The sequence below is a fragment of the Heloderma suspectum genome, chromosome 17 (genome assembly GCF_057233095.1).
Source record: "Heloderma suspectum isolate Gila_16-S chromosome 17, 16-S_ref, whole genome shotgun sequence".
Classification (NCBI taxonomy): Eukaryota; Metazoa; Chordata; class Lepidosauria; order Squamata; family Helodermatidae; genus Heloderma; species Heloderma suspectum.
The window spans coordinates 5,709,544-5,737,025 of record NC_139474.1 but is presented as its reverse complement, the minus strand read 5'-3'; the positions used below and the strand labels follow the sequence as shown (position 1 = coordinate 5,737,025).

Sequence of the window (27,482 nt, the reverse complement as noted above, 5' to 3'; positions counted from 1 at the left end):
AATAAAAGTGCTGCAAGAATTGATCTAGCTACCAGCAACTCAGATGAAAGCTGCCATTGGGCATTTGCTGTAGCAAAAATATGCCTCCACCCCCACCCTTGCCAAAAAAGCACACTACAAAATTCTGTGGAGAGTATGGTAAAATTATCTGACTTCAAACATAATTTACTTAAAGATCGGGCAAACATTTTGTAAGAATAGGAGGAAAAATACAACGCTGAGGATCAACTCCATGATTTATTTTTACAGATAGGATTTGCTAGCATAATGTTTTCCAGTCTGTATTGCAGAAGAGGTTAATGCTGCTTCCTTCTTCTTGCCCCCCTTTGCGAATGCTTGGGAGGGCCCATAGCTCAGCGATAGGGCATCTGCTTTGCGTGCGGAAGGTCTCGGGTTTGATTCCTGGCATCTCCAGGTAGGGCTGGGAAAGAATTCTGCCTGAAATCCCTTTGCCTGTCTCTGCAAACACGGGAAGATTAGCAGTTAACAGATTATCTCCTTAAGAAGTGGGCAAACTTTCCAGAAGTGATTGGAATGAAAAATATAATGATGAGGATCAACCTGATGTTTTATATTCAGTGATGTGATTTTGCTGATAATTGTCTGCTTGCAATCACAGCAGAGGTTAACGCTGCTTTCTTTTGTTCCCCGTTTCCTCATGCTCCCTTCCTTCCTCATTCTCTCTACCCCCCCCCCCCACCACACAAAATCTCTAAAGAGCCCTGGAAGAGGATGCCAGATTGGAACGTGGACTACAGCAGAGGCGTCACAAATTCAGCCGCAAGGAGAAATGTCGTGTCAGCTGAGACGGCATCACCTTCTCCTACGATGGCAGGAATGCAGCAAATGACAGCACTTTTTTTTTTGCTCCCCAAAGGCGACCCCAGCCGCCCAATCCTGCCAGCCTTCAGGAGGACTCGCTCAGCCACGCCACAGCATTGCCTCCTTGCGGCACCCATGATTACCCACAGTCCTCTAGGGCTCACGGCTGCTTGTCTGTTCATGCCAAAGAGGGGTGGTGGGTGGGTTCCCTCCCCCCCAGTGTGTATGTCCGTCCAGAACTGCTCTCTTTCTCTTTCCCCCATTTCTGTTCCCTCCCCAGATGTGGATGGCATTTAAAAAAAAAGCAGTGCCTATAAACCAGTGTTGTACAACTTCAGGCAATCCCAGGGCCAATCCACCCCCCCACCCGCAAATTGGCAGTTTGCTGCCAAAATTCAGCAGCAGACCACTACAGAGATTTACTAAGGAGAGATTTAGCTTGAAAAACAGCCCAATTTGCCCTTAGCAAGCCTCAGTAGCAGTTTGCTGCAGATTTGCCCTTTTTGGTGATTTTGGGTGGGTGGCAGGGGCCAAGGGAAGCCCACCTCTGCTATAAACCTAACTTATCTGGAGAGGGCAGAAACCTTTTAAAATTGCTCTCCAAACGAGGAACTATTTATTTTGTGTGTGCATGTGTGTGTATGCTTGTATGCCTGGGAGCTGCTCCTTTGGGTTCGAAAACGGGTGCCTGCTCCCTACGCCTTTCCCGATCAGGATGCAGGCTTTACAAAGTTTCATGGGCTCTGTCTTTTATTTTATTTTTTAATGATCAGTGTTTGTTGTTGATGATGGTACAAAAACCACCAAGTGCCTTGAACACTCCTGCAACCAGATACAATAATGGGCAAGTTTTGTTCCCTATTTTGCACCTCCTCCCGATCCCTGAGCCCAAATCCCTTTGTGATTATTTGCACTAAATTTGTACCAGAGTTTAGAATAAATATATAAAAAGACCCGAGATGTGGGAAATGGATTTGTGGTGCAAACATACACATGCAGGTGCATTCACTTTATAAGCTAAAAAGTACCCTCGTGGCCATTGGCTGAGCTACTCTTCCGTCATGGAAAGTTTGTGAACATTCGTAACTGGTTGGAGGGAAGATGTCAGCAATAGAATGCTGGTGAACAGTGCAGCTTCTGTGAGGGGAGTAAGAGTTCAGCCTGTGGGTGGGAGAAGAACAGGAAATGCAGTGTGCTCCGATTTATTTATTTATTATTTCATTTTTATACCACCCCGTAGCCAAAGCTCTCTGGGCAGTTCACAAAATTAAAACCACAAAAATACAGCAGAAAATGCGATATAAAATATAATAGATTAAAACTACAGAATAAAAATACAACCAGGGTAAAACCTAGAAGCAGTGCAGTTATTTAAAATGCAATGGCAGATTTAAGACAGCAGAGCTTAAAAGCTGGAATGCTAAAAACGGCAGGGAAAATAAAATGGTCTTCACCTGGCGTCGGAAAGAGGACAACGTACTCTTTCTCTTGGAAGAAAGGAGGTGGAATGGGAGGAAGACCTAAAGGCAGGGGTTTAATGGGTGGGGACAGAACTGGTGTTGTGGAACAGTGGTTAGACCACATACAGCACCTTGACTTTGTTGGAGGAAAGGTGGGATATCTATGTAATAACTAAGCAGGGACCTGAGGGAAACAGGGGTGAAGAAGATGGGGAACCGTGCTGGGAGAAGTAGAGAGTCCAGCAAGGGCCCTAAGCCCAGGAGCAGTTGTGTGAGTGAAGGCAACTCTGAAGGAAGGAGCATGGTGAGATGGCACAGAAAGGCCAAGTGGGCTGAATTTTACATGGCTGATATCAGCTGGTCAGTCAATATCAGCTGGTCAGCGGCTGTTAAATAAGAATAAGTGAGGATGGAGAACGTATTATTCTAGCGGAAGCTAGATTCCGGCTGAACATCAGGAAAAACTTCCCAACTGTTAGAGCAATACGGCAATGGAACCGATTCCCTAGGGAGGTGGTGGGCTCTCCCACACGGGGGGCATTCAAGATGAGGCTGGACAGCCACCTGTCAAGGATGCTTTGACATAAATTCCTGCATTGAGCAGGGGGTTGGACTCGATGGTCTTATAGGCCCCTTCCAACCCTACTATTCTATGATTCTATAACCCTCTTCCCCCACACCATGGATTCTGGGCTGCTGGGGAAGTCCTCTTTTTGAAGGAGACTTTGGCAAACCCAAGGTGCTCTTCTATAGCCATCCAGGCTGTATTTTTAATTATCATTCTTCTTGATGATACAAATGTCGCAAAGTCACCTGAATTACACTCTACTGCTAAGTAAAATCCTTGCAAAGAAGGCCCAGAGCTCAGTGCTCTGAGAGCTCATGCTTTGCATGCAAAAAGTCCCAGGTTCAGGTCCTGGCACCTCCACTTGAAAAGATCCCTAGTAGCAACGGGGCAAATTCCTTAATTTGCCAAGACAATTAATTTAAGACAAGGTAAGGATCTCCAGCAAAGGAGATCGTTACCTTGTCGTGGTGCTGGAGCGTGAGCACCTCAGTGATGTCATGAGCTAAACCGTGAAGGGACACCCAAGACGGGAAGGTCATGGCACAGAGGTCAGACTAAATACGATCCCTGGGGAAGGAAACGGAAACCCACCCCAGTATTCTTGCCATGAAAACTAAATGGATCAGTACAACCAGAGATATGTCGGTATACCATCGGAAGATGGGACTCCCAGGTCGGAAGATGGTCAAAATGCTACTGGGGAGGAACAGAGGATAAGTTCAACTAGCCCCAGATGTGATGACGCAGCTAGCTCAAAGCCAAAAGGACGGCTAGCAGCCGATGGTGCTGGTGGTGAACGGTGAATCTGATGTTCTAAAGATCAACACACCATAGGAACCTGGAATGTAAGATCTATGAGCCAGGGCAAATTGGATGTGGTTATTGGGGAGATGTCAAGATTAAATATAGACATTTTGGGTGTCAGTGAACTGAACTGGACTGGAATGGGCCACTTCACATCAAATGACCACCAGATCTACTACTGTGGACAAGAGGGCCACAGAAGAACTGGAGTAGCCTTCATAATTCATAATAAAGTGGCTAAAGCAGTGCTTGGATACAGTCCAAAAAATGATAGAATGATCTCAATTCGAATTCAGGGTAAGCCATTTAACATCACAGTGATCCAAATATACACCCCAACCACAGATGCTGAAGAAGCAGAAGTAGATCAGTTCTATGAGGATCTGCAGCACCTACTGGATAGTACACCAGAAAAAGATGTTATTTTCATTACAGGAGACTGGAATGCTAAGGTGGGTAGTCAAACGACACCTGGAATTACAGGCAACCATGGTCTGGGAGAACAAAATGAAGCAGGACATAGGCTGATAGAATTTTGCCAAGACAACTCACTGTGCATAACAAACACTCTCTTCCAACAACCTAAGAGATGACTTTATACATGGACTTCACCAGATGGAGCACACTGAAATCAGATTGACTACATCCTTTGTAGCCAAAGGTGGCGGACGACTATGCAGTCGGTAAAAACAAGACCTGGAGCTGACTGTAGTTCAGATCACGAACTTCTTATTGCACAATTTAGAATCAGACTCAAGAGAATAGGGAAGACCCACAGATCAGTTAGATATGAGCTCACTAATATTCCTAATGAATGTGCAGTGGAGGTGAAGAATAGATTTAAGGGACTAGATTTAGTAGATAGGGTCCCGGACAGAAATTCACAACATTGTTCAGGAGGCGGCAACAAAAAACGTCTCAAAGAAAAAGAAAACCAAGAAGGCAAGATGGCTGTCTGCTGAGACACTGGAAGCAGCCCAAGAAAGAAGGAAAGCAAAAGGCAACAGTGATAGGGGGAGATATGCCCAATTAAATGCAAAATTCCAGAGGTTAGCCAGAAGAGATAAGGAATTATTTTTAAACAAGCAATGCGCGGAAGCGGAAGAAGATAATAGAATAGGAAGGACAAGAGACCTCTTCCAGAAAATTAGAAACATGTAAATTCTGGGCAAAAATGGGTATGATCAAAAACAAAGATGGCAAGGACCTAACAGAAGCAGAAGAGGTCAAGAAAAGGTGGCAAGAATATACGGAAGATCTGTATAGGAAGGATAGTAATATCGGGGACAGATTTGACAGTGTGGTCAGTGAGCTAGATCCAGACATCCTGAAGAGTGCGGTTGAATGGGCCTTAAGAAGCATTGCTAATAACAAGGCAGCAGGAGATGACGGTATCCCAGCTGAACTGTTTAAAATCTTGCAAGATGATGCTGTCAAGGTGATGCATGCCATATGTCAGAAAATTTGGAAAATACAAGAATGGCCAACAGATTGGAAAAAATCAACTTATATCCCCATACCAAAAAAGGGAAGCACCAAAGAATGTTCAAACTATCGAACGGTGGCACTCATTTCACATGCCAGTAAGGTAATGCTCAAGATCTTGCAAGGTAGACTCCAGCAAGTCATGGAACGAGAATTGCCAGATGTACAAGCTGGGTTTAGAAAAGGCAGAGGAACTAGAGCCCAAATTGCCAATATCCGCTGGATAATGGAGAAAGCCAGGGAGTTTCAGAAAAACAACTATTTCTGTTTTATTGACTATTCTAAAGCCTTTGACTGTGTGGATCATAACAAATTGTGGCAAGTTCTTAGTGGTATGGGGATACCAAGGCATCTTGTCTGCCTCCTGAGGAGTCTGTATAACGACCAAGTAGCAACGGTAAGAACAGACCATGGAACAACCGACTGGTTTAAGATTGGGAAAGGAGTACGGCAGGGTTGTATACTCTCACCCTACCTATTCAACCTGTATGCAGAACACATCATGTGACGTGCTGGACTTGATGAAGCCAAGGCTGGAGTTAAAATTGCTAGAAGAAACATTAACAATCTCACATATGCAGATGATACCATTTTGATGGCTGAAAGCGAGGAGGAGCTGAGGAACCTCATGACGAAGGTGAAAGAAGAAAGTGCAAAAGCTGGGTTGCAGTTAAACCTCAAAGCCAAGATTATGGCAAACAGTTTGATTGATAACTGGCAAATAGAGGGAGAAAATGTGGAGGCAGTGACAGACTTTGTCTTTCTAGGCGCCAAGATTACTGCAGACGCTGACTGCAGCCAGGAAATCAGAAGACGTTTACTTCTTGGGAGGAGAGCAATGACAAATCTTGACAAAATAGTTAAGAGCAGAGACATCACACTGACAACAAAGGTCCGCATAGTTCAAGCAATGGTATTCCCTGTAGTAACCTATGGCTGCGAGAGCTGGACCATAAGGAAGGCTGAGTGAAGGAAGATAGATGCTTTTGAACTGTGGTGCTGGAGGAAAATTCTGAGAGTGCCTTGGACTGCAAGAAGATCAAACCAGTCCATCCTCCAGGAAATAAAGCCAGACTGTTCACTTGAGGGAAGGATAGTAAAGGCAAAACTGAAGTACTTTGGCCAGATAATAAGACAGGATACCCTGGAGAAGATGCTGATGCTAGGGAAAGTGGACGGCAAAAGGAAGAGGGGCCGACCAAGGGCAAGGTGGATGGAGGATATTCTGGAGATGACGGACTCGACCTTGGGGGAGCTGGGGCTGGGGGTGGCAATGGCCGACAGGAAGCTCTGGCATGGGCTGGTCCATGAAGTCACGAAGAGTCGGAAGCGACTGACCAAATAAACAACAACAACAAGCAACAGGGCAAAGCACCCCTACCCGAGAGCTTGGAAAAGTTGTTGCTGGTCAGATTAAGCTGAACTGGCTCAACGGTCTGCCTTATGCATAAGTTTGGTAACTAAGCTTGATGTCATTCCCTCTATTTCCAATGTACAGGCTCTGAGTGCCGTTCCTTAGGTAGCCTAAACAGCACCACCCATGCACAAGGGCGAGGTATCGGCAGGCTTGGGGGAACCACTCAGTTTGTAGAAGGACCCCCACCCACCCACCCAAAAAAGTTAGAAAAACCCGCAAAGAGGTCTGAGCTTGCTTATTGGCCACAGAAAGCTGGCTGTTGGGAAAAAAAAGTGGACAATGTGAAGGGTGTGGGGTGGAATGCAATGGAAGAGTCAGAATCCTGAACAGCGCTGCAAGATTTTGTCTTAGGTCTCATTTGTGTCCATAGAGGAGGTGTTCATATATGGGACTCATGATCTCCCACATTATCACTACAGAGATAAAGTACTGTACTGGGGGTGTTGACCTCCGGCTGTTTCTTTTTTTTCACCCCATAGAAAAGTAGCACCCTTCCCATAAGCGCTGGCAGGGAACAGAATGGCAGACGGAAGGCAGGAGGAGAGAAACCGCTGCCCTTAAAAGGCACCGCAGCCCACTCTCTTATGCCCAGGGGGACAGAAGGAGTTGCAGCTCTACCCCAAAATTGTCCACACTGTCTTTTCCCAGAACTGCAGGGGAAAAGCAGTATTAAACTACCACTGGATCTTCTAAGTTTACCAACAATGATTTCTACTGTCACAGGGAGGGATCTTGCAATAGTTCTGGCAAGAAGCCCACAGAATTGTGACGGTGTGCGTGTGTAACAATCCCATCAGAGGCATACTATCGTGCAAAATCCACCTCGAGGTCAAAAGAGGACATGGGCTTGCATAGCATTTGTATGTGCTGATTTATATGGACAGGTGCACATTTGGAAATAATGACTAAAATTGAAAGTGGGATATTGCGAATGAGGCCTACAGAGATAAGGGAAAGAAAAAGGGTCAGGGCTAGGGGCGAGGGGGGCGGTATCCTTTAGAAGAGACGTTTAATTTCCCCGGTTAAGTTTCATTTTCCCGAGTTTCATTCCTCCAGGTTTGAAACAGCACTTTCAGTTTTGTGGGAGAAGGAGGGGATAAAAAGAGGGAGACAGAGCAGGAAGAAGCAGCCTGGAGAAGTCTAGGTACAGCTGGAGTAGAGGAACTTGCATTTTTGCAACCTTTATTTTCTCTTAATGCCTTTTGTATCACTCAGCTCTATTCTGTAAATACGTTTAGTTGTAATTTGCTTGCTTTAATTTACCAGTAAACTGCTGTGGTTAAACCCTGTGTCTACAGTGTCAGTCACCCCACGTCTACAGCCTAAACCCCATATTATTGGGAAAGGGGAGTCTAAAAGAAGGAAGGTGGGACTCTTACAGAGGCAAGAGATCCTGAAGGCGCTGCTCAGGGGCTCCAGATCATAAGGGGAACCCTGACAGATACAATACATCTCACCACTGCAGTGGGGAAGACGGCAACCGGGTGAGCTGTGTGCCTGTCCAGGTGCCGCAAAATTGTGGATGGGCAATTTTAAAGCCTCCTGCAGAACTCCTTTGTTACGGTTCTTTATCTTTAAACTGGACATGGATTGAACGGCTTTTCAAACAGAGGACTGTCCTCTGTTAGCCCTTTAGACAGAGGATGCTTTCAAACAGAGGCCTGTCCTCTAAAGTTGGACACATGGCCACCTATTTATCTATTTGATTTATAGCCCACCTTTCCACCCCCAAAATGGCACTCAATAAAGCTAACAGTAATAAAGCCAAAGTTACAATAAACTATATTAAAACGCTCATAAAAACAAATATATTAAAAACACAATTCAAAAACACAACAATAAAAGAAAAAACGCAGCCAACCCAATAGAATCCACTTCAGCAACGGATCAGCGTACATGCCAAAGGCCTGCTTGAATAAAAATGGCCTGGGGCCAACCTCGCCTCCCTCAGCAGGGAGTTCCACACCCTGGGAGCAACCATCGAGAAGGCCCTGTTCTGCGTCCCCACCAAAGACGCCTCCAATGGTGGTGGGACCGAGAGAAGGGTCTCCCCCAAAGAGCTTGGGAGAAGGCGGTTTTTCAGGTAGCCTGGTCTGAAGCTATATAGGGCTTTATCGGTCATAACCAGCACTTTGAATTGTGCCTGGAAAGAGACCGCTAGCTGGTGATGCTGCTGTAAGAAGGAAGTCGTGTGCTACCCATAACAGGCCGCAGTCAACAGTCTGGCCATAGTGTTCCGGACCAGTTTTCAAGGGCCGCCCCACATAGAGTCCATTGCAGTAGTCCAAATGGGATGCAACTAAAGCATGTGTCCCCGTGGCCGGATAAGACGGCTCTAGGACTGGGCACAGGTGGTGCGCTAGCCTGCACATCCAAACTCAGGGCTGAATCCAGGCATACCCCCAAACTACGAACCTGAGTCTTCAAGGGGAGTGTAACCCCATCCAGCACCTAACTTAAGAGACTCCTGCAGGTAAAATGGGACTAGTGGGGGCCTCGTGAACTAGGTTTCCAGTCAGAGGAGCACAGCGTACAGACTCGCTCAAGCCTCAGCAACTTTCCACCAGGAGGTGATGCAAAATTTCGTCTACCCCCACCCGCAATGAGGAAAATAGGAAGCTGCCTTCTACAGAGTCAGACCTTTGGGCCATCTAGCCCAGTATTGTCGACACTGACTGGCAGCAGCAATCCAGGGTTTCAGGCAGGAGATCTTTCAGCCCAACCTGGAAATGCCGGAAATTAAACCTGGGACTTCCCGCATCCAAAGCAGGGGCTCCACTGCCTGAGCTAGGGCTCCTTCTTTAGGGGGCCTCATTGTGGGGCAAAGAGACGTCCCCTTGCCTCACAAAGGCTGCCCCCCGCTGATAATCTTCCCATCTAGGATAGAGACTGGGAGCTGTGTTTTGGTGGGGAGTTCAGGCTGCATCAGGGAAGTTCCCTCCCTGCCCCCCACCCCCCCGTGATGTCAAGTGGACCCAGACACGGTGCTCAAGGGAAGCTCGTCCCTTCCCAAGATCTCCAGCCGGTCATCTTCGCGGGGCAGGCTGGGGGTGGGAGCAAAGAAAGAGACCACAGCGCGGACCTCCTGCAGCTGGTAGGCCGTCTCCAGGGTCACGAGCATGGCCAGTAAACCCACAAGTAGATAGCCTGGAAGAGGGTGGGGCAGAAAATAAACGTCAGTGAGGAGAGGGCCGCTTCCTTTTCCATTTCCCTCGTTCTCTGACCTCCTCTGGGCGAATCAGTTGCAAAACGATAGCAAAACGCAAAGAATTATCTTGCCGCAGCAAGCAGGGCCCCTCAGGGCACAATCCTGTGCTTGTTTAGATGGGGAAAAGTCCCACAACTCCCAGCATTCCCCAGCCAGCTTAGCTGGCTGGGGAATGCTGAGAGCTGTAGGGCTTTTTCCTGTCTAAACATGCCTAGGGCTGTGCCTTTCATCACCCTAGCGCTGGGGTGGAGAACCTCAGGTCCGGGGGCCAAATGTGGCCCTCCAGGGCTCTCCATCTGGCCCTCCAGGGTTCCCCAGGTGGCCACGCCCCTTCCCCCCAACCACCAATCATTTGTGCTTTCCCGGCCGTTGTGTTTCTTCCCCCATTCAAAAAGCCTCTCCTAAGGCCTAGTGACCGGCAGCACGAGCTTCATGCTACAACAGGCTGGTATTTTTGTATTGGGGCGGAGGGGGGGAGTATCTTGGCCCCAGCAATTTTGCCTTTGGCCCCGCCCCTTTGGCATTTGGCCCCGCCCACAACTGGTGCGCGGCCCCCGACAGCTGCCCAACACTGAGTTTAGCCCAGGCGAAGAAACTGTTTCCCACCCCTAGCGCTCCAGCAGATGGCAGCATCGCTCCGGCTTGGGGGGGGGAACCTCGGAGCCACGATCCCACTGTATTCGCCCTGCGCTACCCTTCCACGTGCCGGCTCTTTCCTCCTAGGCCAGAGGGATGGAGCTGGCGATCAGGCGGCAATGACAAGAGAAGCAGCAACAGCTCTGCAATCAGCACTGGATCCAGAGGCACAGATAGATATTTTTAGACCGCGGACTTTGCAGCCTTCCGGCATCCCCCTTTAAACGGCCGTGGGTATTACTCCAGTTGTGAAGCACACAACTAAGGTTTCTCTGCCCTGCGCCACAACCACCATTCCACGCTTTACAACGGCTTCGACCGTCCTTACATGTCAGAACGGTGGTGGCTGGTGGGGCGAAGGACAGGGCAGGAGTTCAATATTCTCTTGAGGTCGCCGGACGAGTACAAGAGAAGACCATGGGTGGCACTCGGAAGCCGTGGAGCAAATGCGCCTGGTTGTGGGGGATCTCTCTGCCACCTGTGAATGGGGACAGCCAGGGGTTCACTGCCCCATTTGCCCCAGATATAGAGTCACCTCTGTGTTAAAATATTTACCAAACCTGATAATTAAAAAAACAAAACTCTGAGCATATGCAGTGGAGAGCCTTTTCTGCTGTGGCACCCCAGCTGTGGAATGAGCTCCCTGTGGAATGAGGTTCACCTGGTACCTACATTGTATTCCTTCCGGCGCCAGGTGAAGACCGTTTTATTTTCCCAGGCATTTTAACTTTCTAGACGTTCAGCTTTGCTGTTTTAAATCTATATTTTCAATCTCTGCATTGCTGCTAGGTTTTATTCTGGTTGTATTGTTATACTGCGGTTTTAATGTTTTTATATTTTAATGTTTTTATATTTTATATTGTTTTACTGTGCGCTTTTTGGGTTTAATTTTTGTGAACCGCCCAGAGAGATTCTATACGGCTAATGGGCGGTATAGAAATTTTAAAAAATACATAAATGTTTTAAACTCGCTTACATCAGGAATAAAATGGAGTTTGCTTCTGCTACTTGTCACCTGCTGCTCTCTGGGGTGCTTATTTGGGGCCCTGGACTTCGGCCTGAAAGTTCAGCCCTCGCTATACCAGTGGGGCCCTACTGTACCGTGGGCCTTGAAACGTGCCCAGTGATGTCGACCTCTGGTGTTGGGCCTGTTCTCTCTGGGGCCAGGAACTGCCATTGTTTAATTTCTGACTCTTACATTTCTGACTCTTATGCAATTGCCAAAGAGACCTGGAAAAAGACCTCCCACAGGGGGACTCCCACCAGCCTACCACGCCACACAAACACCCACCCAACACCCAGCCCTCCTCCTGTGCAACCGTGTCCCCCCTGGTGACTTACAGGTGATGCTGAGCTCATACAGCGGATGCAGAAATGGCTGAGAACCGCCTTGGGGCACGTAGTCGCCTAAGCCGATGGTGCTGAGGGAGATGAAGCAAAAGTACACCGACTCCAGGAAGTTCCAGTTGTCCTCCAGTGCCCAGAAGCAGATGGCGGGTATGAGAATGAAGAGCCCCAGGGTGGCCAGTCCCAGCGCCGCGGCGTGGACCAGCGCGACGTGGCCCCTCTGGAAGCCCCAGCGGCTGTGGATGTACTGAACGGGCCGGTGGCTCAGGGTGGGCAGCAGGTGCTGGAGCAGGCAGGCCAGGAAAAGCAAAGTCAGGGGTATGCCCAGGAAGGAGTACAAGATGCAGAATATTTTGCCCCAGTCCGAGAGAGGCACCGTGTGCCCATAACCTGTGGGTGAGAAGGGGAGGCCGTTGGGTCAGTCCTTGCATTAGAACAAAGCATAAGGTCTGCACGGCCACCTTGGCCCCATAAAACAGGAGAAGCATAGCAAATAAAGTGACTTCTTGTGAGCAGGAGCATTGCTAGGGCTGGACGCCAGGGCCCTGAATCCATTTTCCAAGGCCCCGGAAATCAATCTAGGGGTCTAGGGATCAATTCCCTAGACCCCTGAGTGTCCATTCCTACCAATGGAAGGTTTTTTCCCCCTCAGTTTAATTGCCATGCAGGAGGTGATTTTCAAGGGGAGTGGAAGCTGGGAAGAGATGTGTCAACCTTTCCCTCCCCACATACTGCAAGGCCCCCTGTATTCATTCATTCACTCGTTTGTTTCATTTATATCCCGGCTTTCCTCCAAGGAGCCCAAGGCGGTATGCAGGATCCTACTCCTGCTCTCCGTTTTATCCTCACAACACCCCTGTGAGGGAGGCTAGGCAGAGAGTCACTGTCTGGGCCAAAGCCACCTGGTGAGCTTCACGGCTGGCTGGGATTTAGAACAGAGTGGGAATTAGAATTTTATGGCAACGAAGCTTAGAAACAGTCATTGAGAGGTTTCTAAGCTTAATTGCCAAATGGGGACTTTCGGGGGGCAGGGGTCACAGTCGGGGAGGGAAGGTTTAACCCTCCCTCCCTGCATGCTGTGCCCCCCACACACAAAAATCATGCTACATGGCAATTAAACCTGCCCCCTAAGCTTCTCAGTGCCTAGCAACATTCCTGCTTGTGAGTGTTGGTTTCTATGATCGCTAAGGTTAAGGAGGGAAAACTGGGAGAGGGGAATTAAATCCACAAGCCCCACCCCCTGACTGCCCCCGATTTCAATCAAATCAACAGCCTCCCCATAGCTTTCTGAAACATCAGTAGCTATGGGGCCTTCCCACCCTGGTAATTTGAGCCCTGATCTGGATGTCCTCAAGGTGTCTGCGTGCTAGACTTTCCAGATACAGTGGGCTCCTTCACACGGAGCTTTTATCCTGCGATTGAGATGGCTTCTTCACGGAAGTTTGCGGGCTCTTTACACAACGCCGTGATCATTCAGGGTGTCTCCTGCGCTAAATGCCCTTTGTTCCGTTTTTAAATAGATCGCACATCATGAGCTATCAAATTACCCTGTTGTGTTCTGCTTGCGTTTCCTCCGTGAAAAGAGTAAAAGCGGCAAGAAGAGGAGCAAAATCAATGAAAGATAACGGAAGACTCAGACACCGGGGCGGGGTGGTGGGGAGGAAGCACGTGAAAAAGGGAGTCATTCTGATCCTGCATTTAAAACGGAAGCAGGAAGCCCCATTTTAAATGCAGGAGTTTAGGCTGGTGTAGAGATGTCCAGTAAATCTGGAATAGCTCAGCCGTCAGGATAAAACCATCACACTTTTATTCTGGAATAATGAACCGGGATCATCACAACTCTCTGGTTCAACCTGTCCTCGCAACCACCAACAAAGGTGAGACCCTTCATGTGCCTGGCCGGAAACCCTGGGGGGAAACGCCTACCCTTTAATCATCGAGATGGTGTTTGTGTGCAGATATGCATTTAAAGCATGCAAAAGGGCAAGCGATCTATGTCACGCTATCTTACGAATGCCGCCTGAAGACGTTTTGCACACGCGTCTCTCTACAACTGCTCTGCAGCAGCGACTCCAAACGAGATAGGAGACGGGTACAAAAACACTGAAGTTAGAACAAGATGGAGATTCATTAGCTACAGGGGAAAAACCCATCCAACATTTCCTGCAATTGGGAGGGGCTGTAGCTGAGTGGTACAGCCCGTGCTTTGCATGCAGAAGGCTTCAGGTTTGATCCCCGGCATTTCCAGGTAGGGCGAAAGAAGACATATAAAAAAGGCTGGAAAAATGTTGCCAATCACTTTTTTAATTGTTGTTGTTATTGGCTCAGAAGAAATTGAAACAGTAAGCCATGTTTTTCTTTCCTGTAATTTTTATCAAGACCTCCATAATGGGCTAATTAACCCATTCATCTCTTTAAATCCTGGAAGATCGTCTGAATATACTATGCTCTTTTTCTACAGCCCATCAAGCTGTAATAGGAGCATAACTATGAACTACACTGCAAGGTTGTTGTATACTACTCTCTCGGCTGCAATGCAGGGACAGAAGTGATGGAGAAGATGCTTTGACTTGGATTCCTGCATTGAGCAGGGGGTTGGACTTGATGGTCTTATAGGCCTCTTCCAACCTTACCATTCTAGGATTCTATGATCAAAGTGTCTGTTGTTGAAATTGTAGCTATTTGCTACATTGAGAGCAATGAGGAAATAGTCCAGAGTGTTATATAACCAGACTAATTTCCCTGCTTGTTCCTCCTCTTCACCATTGCAACCTGCTCGTTCACCTGCCTCTCCATCTGGCCCAGGTAAAGGTGATGGTGAGAAGGAGCAGATGCCCCGGCCTCCTTGCTCCCTGGCTCTCGGACTGTCAAGCAAGCAGGCGACAGCAATGGTGAGGACGAGGCGCAAGAGCAGCTGGGGACCACGGCAGTGAGACAGTTGATTCACTGAGGGAGGGGGCCATGGGGGGGGCTTTGCGCAAGGGCCCTCCAAAACCTGTTTGGATTAACTGTTAATATTTTGGGAGCATAGTTTGTTCCTAGTATGCAGAGTGTGCTTGTATTTTCTGGGAAGGCAGCATGACATGTCTGAACAAACATTAACCATGGCTGCTTCCCATTTGAACAATAAATGCTTATGGCAGAAAAGGGTGTGGCAGCCAAGAAACAGCAAACCACGAGAGAGAGAGAGAGAGAGAGAGAGAGAGAGAGAGAGAGAGAGAGAGGCTGGTATAAAGGACCACAGCAGCAAATCCACACGAAGGCCCTGGATCCACTGTGGATGCAGCCAGTCCTAAGGTAAAATGCAGAAGAAAGATAGAAAGACTAACCACAGAGGATTCAAAAATATATTTTAGCCAGACATTCCAACAGAACAAACAAAAGACCCTGATATGCTTGACAAAAGGGAACATTTCTGGATCTATAGACTCAGAACTCTTTGTCCAAATGGACTTAATCTGGAGGACAATTCATAAGGGTTACACCAATTGTACCTCTGTTTTTTTCTCCTAAGGATCTTTCATCTCCAGGCATTCCAGACTGCCACTCCTGATACCCAGTTAACAGCACAGCTACCAATGAGGGCAAAAGCTGAAATGTTTAGCTTAAAATATATTGTAATACCTTGTTGTCAGTCTTTCTAGCTTTCCTATACACACAATACTTTGGTGTTAGTCTTTCTATTTTTCTTATACACCCGCCCCCTTTATTCATCCTTATTCAAATAAGGATGAATAAAGACAAGTTGTTTTGTAGAAATATAACGCAGCGTGCTTTGTTGTAATTCTGTGACATCCTGACATTGAAAATCTAACTTGCTATTGTCTAGGTTATAGGATAATAATGGCCTATCCAGATCATTAGGCCATGGTGACCGTTTACCCATTCTGCCCTTAAGAATTAAAATGGGACAATGTTCCTAGATACGCATGGCTAGACTACAGCATGAGGCAGAACAGTTAACAATCTCTTTTGTGCGGGCCCGGACACATTTTGAGGTCTGTGTCCAGTTCTGGCTGCCACATTTTAAGAAGGACGCAGAGAAACTGGAGCATGTCCCGAGGAGGGCAACCCAGATGGCGAGGTGCCTGGTGACCACGTCTTGTGAGGAATGGGTAGCCTGAAGAAGAGAAGATGAAGGGTAGACATGACAGGGGTCTTCAAATATCACAAGGACTGACACGCAGAAGACAGAGCAGACTTAGAACCAGTGGATGGAAATTGCAGCGACGCAAATTTTGGCAAAGTATCAGGAACAACTTCCTGACAGTCCAAGCTGTTCAACGATGAAACCAACTTCCTTGGGAGTCGTGGACTCTCCTTCACTGAGGGTATTTAAGCCAAGGCTGGATGATCATTTGTCAGTTGTATCCTGCGTTGCAGATCCAGCATTGAGCACGGGGGCCAAACTAGATGACCTCGCAGACGGCTTTCCAATTCTGTATCCTGTGGACTGTGAGAGGCCTCTCGATGGAGCATTTGTTTTGTCTCACTCAGAGACAGCCTGATATTAGGGGCAAGGGACACTGATGGGAATTATGTAGTATCAATGCCTCCTGTTAGAAAGGCAGTTAGCAGAGAAAAACAACAGGCAGAAAAGAACGAGTGTTTACCAATTCCACATTCACACAAGGCTAAAAAGGAGACCACACCCTTTTTGGGGGAAGAAAAGGTAAAACAGTTAACTCACAAAGTGTTCCAATATAGAGGCAGGAGGGAGAGAGAAAACTCAGGTGCTCCCAGCAATGGTGGAGGTCAGAGAGAGGGAGGGAGAGAGAGAGAGAAGAAGGGGAGGATCAAAAGGAAGAAGTCACAGGAAACTACACTGTAGGCTATAGAGATCCTCAGGTTAGCTGTAGCCTCAATTCCCATGCGCTAACTAAGTGAAACGCTGCCCCCTTCCAGTAACTTGCAGATGAGGTTGCAGTATTCCCAACACCCCCCACCCCACCCCCACCAGACCCCCACCATCGCGCGCGCGCGCGTGTGTGTATGGTAACATAAAATTGGTGCATGCTTTATGTATCTTTCAGGGCAGGCCCCAGTGTTGGGGCACCATGGCACCTGCAGAGACCTCCAACGCCACCCACGAAGCTCTCCACCCCTTGCCTCCTTCCAAAATGTATTTTTAATTTTTTAAAAAACGTGAAAAACATTAGGCTGCCAGGTTCTCCTTCCTGTTCCTGAACCTGCCACTGATCAGCTATTATAGGAGGGCAGGAAGAGAAGGAAAGAGTTGCTTCCTGGCTCTGTCCAATCTTCTTCCACCCACACAGATCTTTCCCCTTTGCTCTCTCTCTCATTCTCTGCTCCCAGCCTCTAGCCTTGCTCTTTCTCTACGCCTTTGCCTTGCTGTTTCCCCCTTCCCAGCCTCTAGCCTTGCCCTTTCTCTCTCCAATACCCCTCTGCTTTGCAATTTCCCCCTCCTTCCCAACCGCTAGCCTTGCTATCCCCTCCCTCTTTATATTGCTGTTTCTCCCCTCCTAGCTTCTAGCCTTGCCCTTTCTATTCCCTCCACCCCTTTCCTTTGCTATTTCCCCCTCCCTCCCAGCCTCACTATTTCCCCCCACCCCTTTACCTCACTGTTTCTCTCTCCTCCTAGCCTTGCTCTTTCTCTGCCCTCCAATCCCCAGCCATACTCTTTCTCTCCTTCTCATCCCTTTATCTCACTGTGCTGGGGAGCAGAGTGGCTGAGCCTGGGATCAAGGCCGGGAAAACAAGTTTTTTTTGAGGCTGGGGAAAGGTGTGTGTAGGTGGATAGGACGAGCAGAGCAACCCTATGTAGCCCTACTCAGAAGTAATTCCCACTGAGTTCCATGTAAAGATGCATAGGATTGCAACCTTAAATGGGTATTTGTTGTGCTTCTGTGGGGGTCAAATATTCAGATTGGCTTTGGTGTTCAGATTCTCCCTTTGCATGTACTCAGTTTCTCAGGTGCATTACTTGTCTTTTGACTAGCCAGGCAGCCATGGCAGCCATTATGTGACTAGCCACATCCTCTGTGAGAGCCATTTTGCGGCAGTGCTCAGAGCAGTTTCTCAAATGTGCCCATGGGTCCAAAAAGGTTGGGGATCCCTGCCCAAGCAGGAGAGCTGTCTGTGGAGAAGTGGGCCCAGAAGGCCAGAGAGAGTTCGGGAAGTAATAAGGCCTGTGTGTGGGTGGAGTTCTCAAGAAGAGAGGCCTGCGAGAATAATTAAAGACAGAAAGAAAGAGGCCTAGTTTGTGTACCAGGAGAAGAACAAATAAAGCATATGTTGTTGCCCAAACTGGATCACTGTCTTCTCTGAAAAACAACCAGAATTGGAGTGGGTTAAAAAGCTATGCAATACTGGTGTCAGCAGTGGGATATGGCTAGAAGTTGAATGTACCAGGAAGCTAGCAAATAACCACCCAAACTGACACCCTTACCCTATTATGGGAGTTTATTGTGGCACAGGACTCAGGGAAAGAGGCATTGTTGGCTACAGACTTTAAATATGGGGTTATGCACTGTAATTGGGAAACATATTCCTATAATTTGTGGCAGTGAAAACACCAACATATGCAGGGTAACTATAGCAGAAGAGAAGACAATTCGTGCTAGGGTGGAAATAGTTAACTGGACATGTTTGCCAGTTTGGTGAATTCTAACCAGGATGACCGAGATGGACGCTTGCCTTTTATCATGACGGCCTATTGCAGTAGCATTCAGGCTTCTACAGGCTTTATCACTTTCCGTGTTGTATTTGGCAGAAAAAGAGCATTACCAGTTGATGGACATCTTGGTTTACCAGCCCCCAAGACTTATCAGTTTCTTACAGAGTATGTCAGCCACACGGCAGAGCAGTTAAGTTCTGTGAGTGCAGCTCTATTTACCCACTTAGAGAGAGCGAGTGAAAGACAGAAAGCCTACTGTGATTTGAAAGTCACTTCCCACGCTTACACAGTAGGAGAACTAGTCTGGATGAGAGACTACTCTCGGAAACTGGGGAAATCACATAACTTGAGGGATGGGAGAACTCACTATGGTCCGTGTTGCGTGCCACTCACTGGACCCTCACTGGCCACCCGTGGCGAGTTGCTGGGTGGACCGCAAGTGCCTGGTGAGCGGAGGCCAGATCCCTTCCTGAGCCACCATTTTGTGTAAAAATGGCAGCTCGGACTTTTTCGCAAAGGCCGATTTTACACAGATCATGGCCATAAAGCGGTGATTTACCCAAGATTACTGGCCATTTACATACAGACAGACAGACAGACAGACAGACCGGTCGGTCGGTCGGTCAAGGTGTCCTGCATCTGTGCAAGACCCAGGGTTTACCTTGTGAAAGGGGTGTCCACTGAGAAGCCCAGAGCCAATCCAACACTCTCCTGAGAAGAAAAAAATCCTCTGCTTGCCCAAAGCAGCAGCAAGTGAAGGCAGCACAGCAGAGAGAAAGTGGGAAGCTCTGGACCATCTGGCAGAGAAAGGAGGGAGGGAGACGGCTGGGTGTTGTTTCTTTTCGTGCCTTCTGTGGCGTGGGGGGGTGGCTAGGTGTGCGCTGGTGTACCTTATCTCTGTGTGTGTGTGGGTTGCTGGGTGTGCCTTTGTGTGTTTGTTTGCCTGTTTGTGTGTCTTCTGTGAGTGGGTTGTGGCTGAGTGAGTCCATAGGACGCCTATGCTGAGTCACACCCTGGGTCCATCTAGCCCAGTATTGTCAACACTGACTGGCAGCAACAGCTGTGCAGGCTTTCAGGCAGATGTTTTCCCAGCCCTACCTGGAGATGCCGGGGATCGAACCTCCAACCTTCTGCATGCAAAATGTGTGCTCCACCACTGAGTTACAGCCTTTCTCCTTTGTGTGTGTGTGTGTGTGTGTGTATGTGGGTTTGCCTTCTGTGTTAGGGCTAGCTGTGTGTGAGTGTGAGTGTGTGTGTATGGATGAGCGTGTGAAGCCAGCTCACTGAATCTAGACCAAACACCGGAAGGAGGGAGGGAGGGAGATGATAGATGTAATGGGTTATTTTAATATTTTTGTAAATATCCACAACACGTGGAAACAACGTTGGCTAGGAAACTGCCCTCCACAATGCCGAAGCTTGCCCTGCATCTTGGAAAAACCACCTGGATTTGACCAGCCATGTGCGATATGGACAACCGTGAACCGAATTCGCACGGGTAGATGTGCAGATGCCCTGTATACATGGGGCAAAACAACATCATCAAATTGTGATTGTGGGGCTGAAAAACAAACTATCCAACATATAGCGACAGGGTGTCGAAACCGAGCCTACAGTGGAGACTTTGCCGAATTCCTGGCTGTGACAACTGAAGCAAAAAACTGTATCTGTAACCTAGACATATGTTTGTAATATTCCTGTCTATATTTTATATTTTACATTTCATATTTATTATCCTCTATGTTTTTCTTGTAATGTGATGTAAATGTGCCATACGATAAATAAATAAATATCTTTGTAAATTCCTATTTGGATTTGTTTTGGTTTTGAAAATCCTCTCTGCTGGATGTTGGCATTTCTTTTTTGTTAAATTCTCCCCCAAACCCTTATTATTATCTCACCCCACCCACCCCCACACACAGTATAATAAATAATATTACTTATCCCATCCCCTGTACACTCAGCTTTGCAGTCATGTTCTCTGTGTCCCCCTTTTGCAATAGGTTCCAAATACTGCAGTTGTGTGTGGCTGTGAGGATGTTATCACAAGCAAAGGCATAGATTTTGGATGTTCTCAGAATTTGTTGCTCATGCTTACTCCTGAGTAATTTAGGGTGCAATCCTATGCATGTTTAGACAGAGAAAAGGCCTACAACTCCTTTTGTAGGAGTTGTAGGCCTTTACGCTGTCTAAACATGCATAGGATTGCGCCCTTAGTCCTTCTTACTTCTGGGGATAAGCTGGATTTTTATACTGTACTGCTTCGCGCTGTTATTTCTGAGTAGACATGATTGGGGGATACTTTGTGGTGGACATGCAAAGGAGTGGATTGTGGATGCTCTCAGAACTTGCTGCTGGTTCCACTTGCTGTGTGTGTGGTGTGTGCGTGCGTGCGTGCATGCGTGTGAGGTGAAGGACAGGAGGACTAACATGGGAGATATTTTCCCCGAAGGCGAAAATCTGAGTGACGCCTGCCACTTCAACATCTGAATTTAAAACTTTCATTCTGACCTACCGGTGTGAATAGAGGCGTATTTCACTCACAGCATCTGCTCTAACCATATGCAAATGTCCTGAGTGGTACAAATCTGGATATTGGGCTTTTTGGATCCATGCTGAAGCAAACACTAGAAGTTTCGTAACTCTGCCACCGAAGACTATCCAGTCGAAATGCATTTGGCAAGCAGCATTATCCTCAACAGATCGCCCTTGTAATTTGAGACTGTAAAGTTTACAACAGCATCGTAAACTGTTTTGCCTGTCCTTATAACCCGGGTATATTACTGTGAAGCTGGTTCAATCCCTGTTCATTACTCGGCTGTTACTTGTGCTTTGTTGTGCATTTTTTTCACACTGCGCATGGCGAAAAGGTGGAAACTTTTGACTGAGCGACTGGTTTTCATCGGCGTCTTTGTGTTCCGTTTTAATGTTTGCGCACTTCACGTCGGTGTTGTATATACAGTTTAGAAAGTCTTGGCAGGCCGGCGGGCAGGCAATAAATCAGCGGCAGGGAATCCGCGGCTCCCCACCCGCTGCTGGGCCGCAGCATCTGGCAGCCCCAGCCCGCACAGCCAACGCTGAGGGATCCACACGTTCGACAGCCCAGCTATAAAAGGCCAAGGCCAATACGGGCGCAATCCGATGCACGTTCAGACGGGGAAAGGTTCTCGCGCTCCCCGCGGCCCGCAGCGCTTTCCCTGCCCTCCCCTCCCCACCAGCGGTGCTGCCCCCCGCCTGGCTGCACCGGCCGGCCGTCGGCCTGCCCCCCGGCCCCCTACCTGTGGTGGTGAGGACGCTGGCGGCGAAGAAGAGGGCCGAGGTGACCTCCCAGTTCTCGTCGCCGGACACGTTGCCCAGGCCGGAGACGCCGTAGCCGCCGGCGTCCAGCAGGCGCTCGAGCAGGCGCGCCAGCTGCGCCTCCGACACGCACTCGCCGTGCTGCGCCAGCAGACGGCCGCGGGCGGCGCGCAGGGCGGCGCGCAGGGCGCGCTCGGGCGGCAGCTCCAGGGCCGCGAAGACGGCGGCGCCCGCCGCCAGGAAGAGCCCGTAGGCGGCCAGCAGCAGCGCGTAGCGCCAGCGCCGCAGCAGCGCCGCCGGCGCCATCGGCCTCGACGGGGCCCCCGCGCGCCCAGCCGGCCTCCGCCCCGGCGCGCTCCTCGGCGTCCCCTGGCCCGGGGAGCCCGCCGCAGCGCGCCCTGCCCCGGCGCGCTCCTCGGCGTCCCCGGCCCAGGTGAGCTGGCCCGGCCCAGGGCGAGGCAACCGGTTCCTTCTCCCCGTGACGCGCGGGCGCCGCCGCGCTAGCTGTCAAACCCGCCCAGCCCCTCCGGGCCGGACCGCCGAACAGCAGCCTGCCCGTGCCCCTGGCGCCGCCCAGGTGTGTTGGACGGCAGCTGCCCGCGTCCCCAGCCAGCTGCGCCGTAGCTGTGGTCCAGCGCGTCTGGCCGGGGCGCGGAAGGCTGCTTAGACGCTGGCGCGGCGCCCCTCGACGCGCTGCTAGCAAGAGCCTGCCTGCAATAACAGGCTGTTGCCATCAGTGGTCGCTTATGTTTATGTTATTGTAAATGATTTGCATTTGCATAATGGATATTAGATTATTAGAATTTATCCTTTATAAATTCATATAAATATATTTATTTATATATTATAAATAAATGAAATGGGGGGGAGGAGGCACACGTATGCCAGCTCCGGGCCCCCGAGAGGGGAAGGTGGGGTGTAAAAGCAAGCAACAAATAAATAAATCGACTATTTATCAGATTATTGATTTGTTGGTGGCTTTTGTCACCCGTCTTTCCCTCCCAGGAGCCCCGAGGTGGCATACGGGAGCCTTCTCCTCCTCTCTGCTTTATCTTCACAACAAGCTTGTGAGGTAGGTTAGGCTGAGGGAGGCAGGGACTGGCCCAGAGTCACCCAGCTTCAAGTAGGGACTTGAACTCAGGTCTCCCCAGTCCAACACTCTATCCACTACACCACACCGGCTTCCCTATCCACTAGTTCTAGTATCCTCCTTCTTACTGCGGCCAGCCAAATGTCATCAAAAAGCTCCATAAGAGTAGGTGATGGCCTTCTGCTGTCGTTCCCAGCATTTAGTAATGAGAGCTAGACTGCCCCTATGCCTGGAGGCTCTATTTAGCAATCCTGCACCTCTATAGGAAGAGTCCTGCCAGCATTCTGCATCCTATAGATGCCTTCAGGCGATCCGCAAGGCTTCTGCTGCCTCAGCATCTGGCATCCAGTGTCATTCCACCCCTGAATACTGAGGTTTTATACCGTCAGGGCCAGAAATATTGGAACAAGGATAACTGTTTTGGCAGTTGGCCTCTGTGCACCACCACATTGAAGTTGAAAGGAAACACACCCAGATGGGAGCGAAGTCCAGACTTTCAGCTGTAATTCAAGGGGTTTGACAAAAGTGGGGCACTACCCATTCAAGGACAGCCGGTGGCATGCACACACCCCCATTGTTGGTGGCTCATAAGTAATGGAACAAACCAACATCATTTCAAACTTAAGGATCGCCTTTAATACCTGGATGAAAATCCTTTGCAGTCAATGACTGCCTGAAGTCTGGAGCCCATGGGCATGACCCAATGCTGAGTTTCCTCCCTCGAGATGCCTTGCCAGGCCTTTACTGCAGCTGCCTTCAGCTGCTGCTTGTTTGTGGGTCTTTCTGCCTTCAGTCTTGTCTTCAGTAAGTGAAGAGCATGCTCTATTGGGTTGAGATCAGGTGACTGACTTGGCCATTGAAGAACATCCTACTTCTTTGCCTGGAGAAACTCTTGGGTAGCTTTTGCTGCATGTTTTGGGTCATTGTCCATCTGCAATATGAAGTGGCGTCCAATCAGTTTGGCAGCATTCGGCTGAATCTGAGCAGAAAGTATAGCCCTCTACACTTCAGAATTCATCCTGCTGCTTTTATCAGCAGTCAGGGCATCAATAAACACCAGTGACCCGGTTCCATTTGCAGCCATACATGCCCATGCCATCACACTGCCTCCACTATGTTTGACAGATGATGTGGTATGCTTTGGATCATGAGCTGTTCCTTTCCTTCTCCATACTTTTCTCTTCCCATCATTCTGGTACAAGTTAATCTTGGTTTCATCAGTCCAAAGAATCTTATTCCAGAACTGGGCAGGCCTTTTTAGGTGTTTGCTGGCAAAGGCTAATCTGGCCTTTCAGTTCTTGAGTGTTACCAGTGGTTTGCACCTTGTTGTGAAGCCTCTGTATTTACATTCATAAAGCCGTCTCTTGACTGTAGATGTTGACAATGACATGACTACCTCCGCAAGAGCGTTCTTGAGCTGGCTAGATGTTGTGAAAGGGTTCCTCTTCACCATGAGCAGAATTCTGCGGTCATCCACTTTAGTTGTCTTCCGTGGTCTTCCAGGCCTTTTGCTGTTGCTGAGCTTGCCAGTTAATTCCTTCTTTTTCAGGATGTTCCAAACTGTTGTACTGGCCACTCCCACTGCTTTTGCTATCTCTCTGATGGGTCTATTTTGTTTCCTCAGCCTAATGATGGCCTCCTTCACTCGTATGGACTCCTCTTTGGACCTCATGTTAGGAGTTCCAGTGAACAGCTACCAAATGCAAATGTACCACTCAGAACCAGCTCCAGGCCTTTTCTCTGCTTGATAGGTCATGGGGTGCCCAGGAAACAGGCCACACCTGGCCATGCAGCTGCTTGTCAGCCATTCGTTCCATTACTTATGAGCCCCCAACGATGGGTGTGTGTGTATGCCGCTGGCTGTCCTTCCTGAATGGTTAGTGCCCCACTTGTGTCAAACTCCTTGAATTACAGCTGGAAGTCCTGACTTCGCTCCCATCTGGCTGTGTTTCCTTTAGGGATGTACGAAAGTCACTTACCATTTCGCAGATCTGCTTCGCGGTGGGGGGGGGGAGGCACTCCGTCCCTCCCCCCGGAATCCTCGCCAGGGGGGCCTTGCTGAAAGTCTAATTTTTTTCCTCTTCCCTCCCTATTCCTTTTTCTTGTGTGTCATGCCTTCTCTGATTGTAAACCCGCGAGCAGGGACCTATTTTACTGATCATGCGGTAGCGGCTGTGGAAGGCTTTTTGGCTGGAGAGTGGAGAAAAATACTTTAAGTAATATAAAACAAATATTCCTCCATGAATTTGTCTACTCCCCTTTTAAAGCCATCAATCAAGCATTAAAGACGGTCTTTCTCTCGTCTTTCCTGATTCTCCTGCCATTGGCGACTCCTGCGTTCTAGAGTTATGAGAGGGAGAAATATTTGCTTCTGTGCATAATGTTAGAAACATCTTTTACACCCTGATCATCTTTCATCTAAATTAAGAAGCCCCCAAAGTTGTAGCCTTTCCTTGCAGAGATGGTTGCAGCATCAGCCCTACCATTAGACAGAGTGAGGCAGCTGCCTGAGGCTGCCAAATATCACAAAAGGCAGCAGATGCATAGTTATTTGCAGTGCAATCCTATTTGTGTCTGCTCAGAACTATGCCCCATGAGTTCAGTGGGGCTGACTCCCATTTAAGTGGATATAGGATTGCAGTCTGAGGCTGCAATCCTATGCACCTTTAGGCAGAAGAAAGTCCTACAGTTCCCAGTGTGCCTCAGCCAACCTGACTGGCTAGAGGAATGCTGGAAGTTGTAGGAATTTTTTCCATCTAAACATGCATAGGATTGCACCCTTACACTTCAAACTTGAAAGGATAAACACCCACCACCGATTGTTCAATGAACTGAAGATCATACTGTTCTTGCTATATTTGAACGTATCTCCTATAGCTATCAATTATTATTTTATTATTATTATTATTATTATTAAATTTATTAATTGCCCATCTGGCTGGTCACCCAGCCACTCTGGGCAATGTACAATATACAATAAAACAGTTTAAAACAATAAAATTCTACAATAAAAACATTTTCTAAAATACCCTAACCCACCCCAAATGCCTGCCTGAACAACCACATTTTTAATGCACGACGGAAGCTCATTAAAGAGGGGGCATGACGGAGTTCCCTAGGGAGGGAGTTCCACAGAGTGGGGGCCACCACAGAAGGCCCTCTCCCTCGTCCCCACCAGTCTAGCTGTCCTGGCTGATACAATCTTGGATGTATGCACATTTAGATATGTAGACAGCTTATATTAATGTATACATTTGAAACAGAAGTGTTATATCCTTTCCCCGTCTTTCTTTCTTTCTTTCTTACGGATGATGTAAATGATTATTGTGTATGGGTATGTTTTATATGTTCCTTTTTCTTTGTTTTATATTTGCAAATTGTCTGTCTGTCTGTCTGTCTATCTCCAAACAGTGGAGGCTGGTGGCTCCAGTTTCAGAGGGGTGGTGATTCCATTCTGGGTTTTAGTTAGAACCAGCCAGAGCTGCGCCTTGGATAGCACCTTTAGAGCTCTGGCTGGTTCTAAGCCACCGGTTCAGACGCCATCAGCCCAGATGTGAACTTAGGATGTTTTGCCCCAACCTGTGTCACTTTTCCCTTACTTACACTAAACCTCGCTTACCATTTCGCTGCCCATTCACCAGGTTTGGAGAGATCCTTTTGGAGCTCTTTGTAATCTGCTTAAGCCCGAGTTGTCAGAATTGCACATGCCACATTCGATTGAATAAAGTCATCTAGAGACAGCTAAGTTTCTCAGAGGGTTGGAATAGGTGAAAAGAGGGAAGTCTGTGCGTATGTTTGCACATCCCATTTTCACCTGTGAGTAACAGGTTAAGGATTGCCCTTGCCCATATAGAATCATCAAGTTGGCAGGACTCTTGGAGGTCAAATAGTGCAACCCTGCATTTAGTACAGGATTTGCAATGTGTCATGCAGCTACACCATCCCTGACAGAGGGCTATTCAGCCTCTGCTTAAATACAGTGGGTTGGATCCAGGATATGCCTTCCGTTGAGAGAAGGGCTCTGGTCATGGAAGATGCCTCTGACTTTGCGGGATCCACCCTTCCCCCCTGCACCATAGCTAATCCCATTCATCAGGCTCTCGGACCTTCTGTGTAGCATTTTTGGGTCTCCTGGTGGGGAGAAGGGGTGGAAAAGTCTGCTCCAACCCCCTCCTGCCCCAGCTCTCTGGCCTTCTTGGTGGTGGCCCCACAATTGTAGAACTTTTCCCCAGATGGTCCAACAAGCTCCCCCGGCTTCCCATTTTAAATGGCGTTTGACATCTTTTCTTTCATTCCCAAAGACGTTGTACGATTGGTCTGTCCTGCAGCCATTGTTTTTAATGCTGTCGTGTGTTGCGTTTGGTTTTTGAAAAAATGCATTCTTGTTGTTATATTCCATTTTTATTAAGCTGCTTTGGGAAACTGGTTTGAAAAGCAGGGCGTAAACAAACTAACAGGTTCGGCAGCGTTTCGTATTGCTCCATATAACCTGCTTGGCTAGAGGTCCCAGTAGGACATGGGTGAGATTTAGCATCTGTATGGTATCTAGGAACGTTCAACATGCCTCATATCCATGACCTTGCTGTACTCTTTACAACAGGGGTGGGCCTCCAGATGTTGTCGGACCCCAACTCCCATCAGCACCAGTGAGCATATCCAAAGATGATGGGAGTCCAACATCTGGAGGTGCATGGATTCTCCACCCCATCTT

The 27,482-nt window shown here is 48.4% G+C and overlaps 2 protein-coding genes across 7 annotated transcripts in view; one reads left to right on the top strand and one right to left on the bottom strand.

Annotated features, from left to right (window-relative positions):
* EHBP1L1 (EH domain binding protein 1 like 1) overlaps positions 1 to 1,779 on the top strand; it is a 56,824-nt gene extending 55,045 nt beyond the window's left edge. For all 3 annotated transcript variants that reach the window (XM_084823731.1, XM_084823730.1, XM_084823729.1), the window contains one exon: positions 719 to 1,779. In XM_084823731.1, coding sequence (XP_084679857.1) covers positions 719 to 806 — 88 coding nt within the window. In that variant the 3' untranslated portion in view covers positions 807 to 1,779. The remainder of the gene's footprint in view (positions 1 to 718) is intronic.
* KCNK7 (potassium two pore domain channel subfamily K member 7) lies at positions 147 to 22,101 on the bottom strand. Of its 4 annotated transcripts, none has more exons than XR_014786243.1 (4): positions 21,663 to 22,020; positions 11,742 to 12,137; positions 1,851 to 1,983; positions 220 to 459 (listed from the first exon to the last, which is right to left on the bottom strand). XR_014786243.1 is itself a non-coding variant. In XM_084823734.1 (3 exons), coding segments are annotated over exons 1-3 (723 nt in total). In that variant the 5' UTR covers positions 21,988 to 22,046; the 3' UTR covers positions 147 to 457. The 4 variants fall into 4 exon arrangements, 2 of the variants coding, with proteins under 2 accessions (XP_084679860.1, XP_084679861.1); XR_014786244.1 differs by having other exon boundaries at positions 1,851 to 1,959; XM_084823734.1 differs by lacking the exon at positions 1,851 to 1,983 and having other exon boundaries at positions 147 to 459; positions 21,663 to 22,046.
* Between the last annotated feature and the right edge of the window lie 5,381 nt (positions 22,102 to 27,482).

What these genes read in the sequence shown, in the direction of transcription:
- KCNK7 (XM_084823735.1), bottom strand. Translation starts at nt 21,987, where the DNA reads ATGGCGCCGGCGGCGCTGCTGCGGCGCTGGCGCTACGCGCTGCTGCTG. An exon ending in CAGCGTCCTCACCACCACAG is followed by an intron (nt 12,138 to 21,662) that starts GTAGGGGGCCGG and finishes TCTCACCCACAG; the next exon opens with GTTATGGGCACACGGTGCCT. An exon ending in GTATGAGCTCAGCATCACCT is followed by an intron (nt 9,704 to 11,741) that starts GTAAGTCACCAG and finishes ACCCTCTTCCAG; the next exon opens with GCTATCTACTTGTGGGTTTA.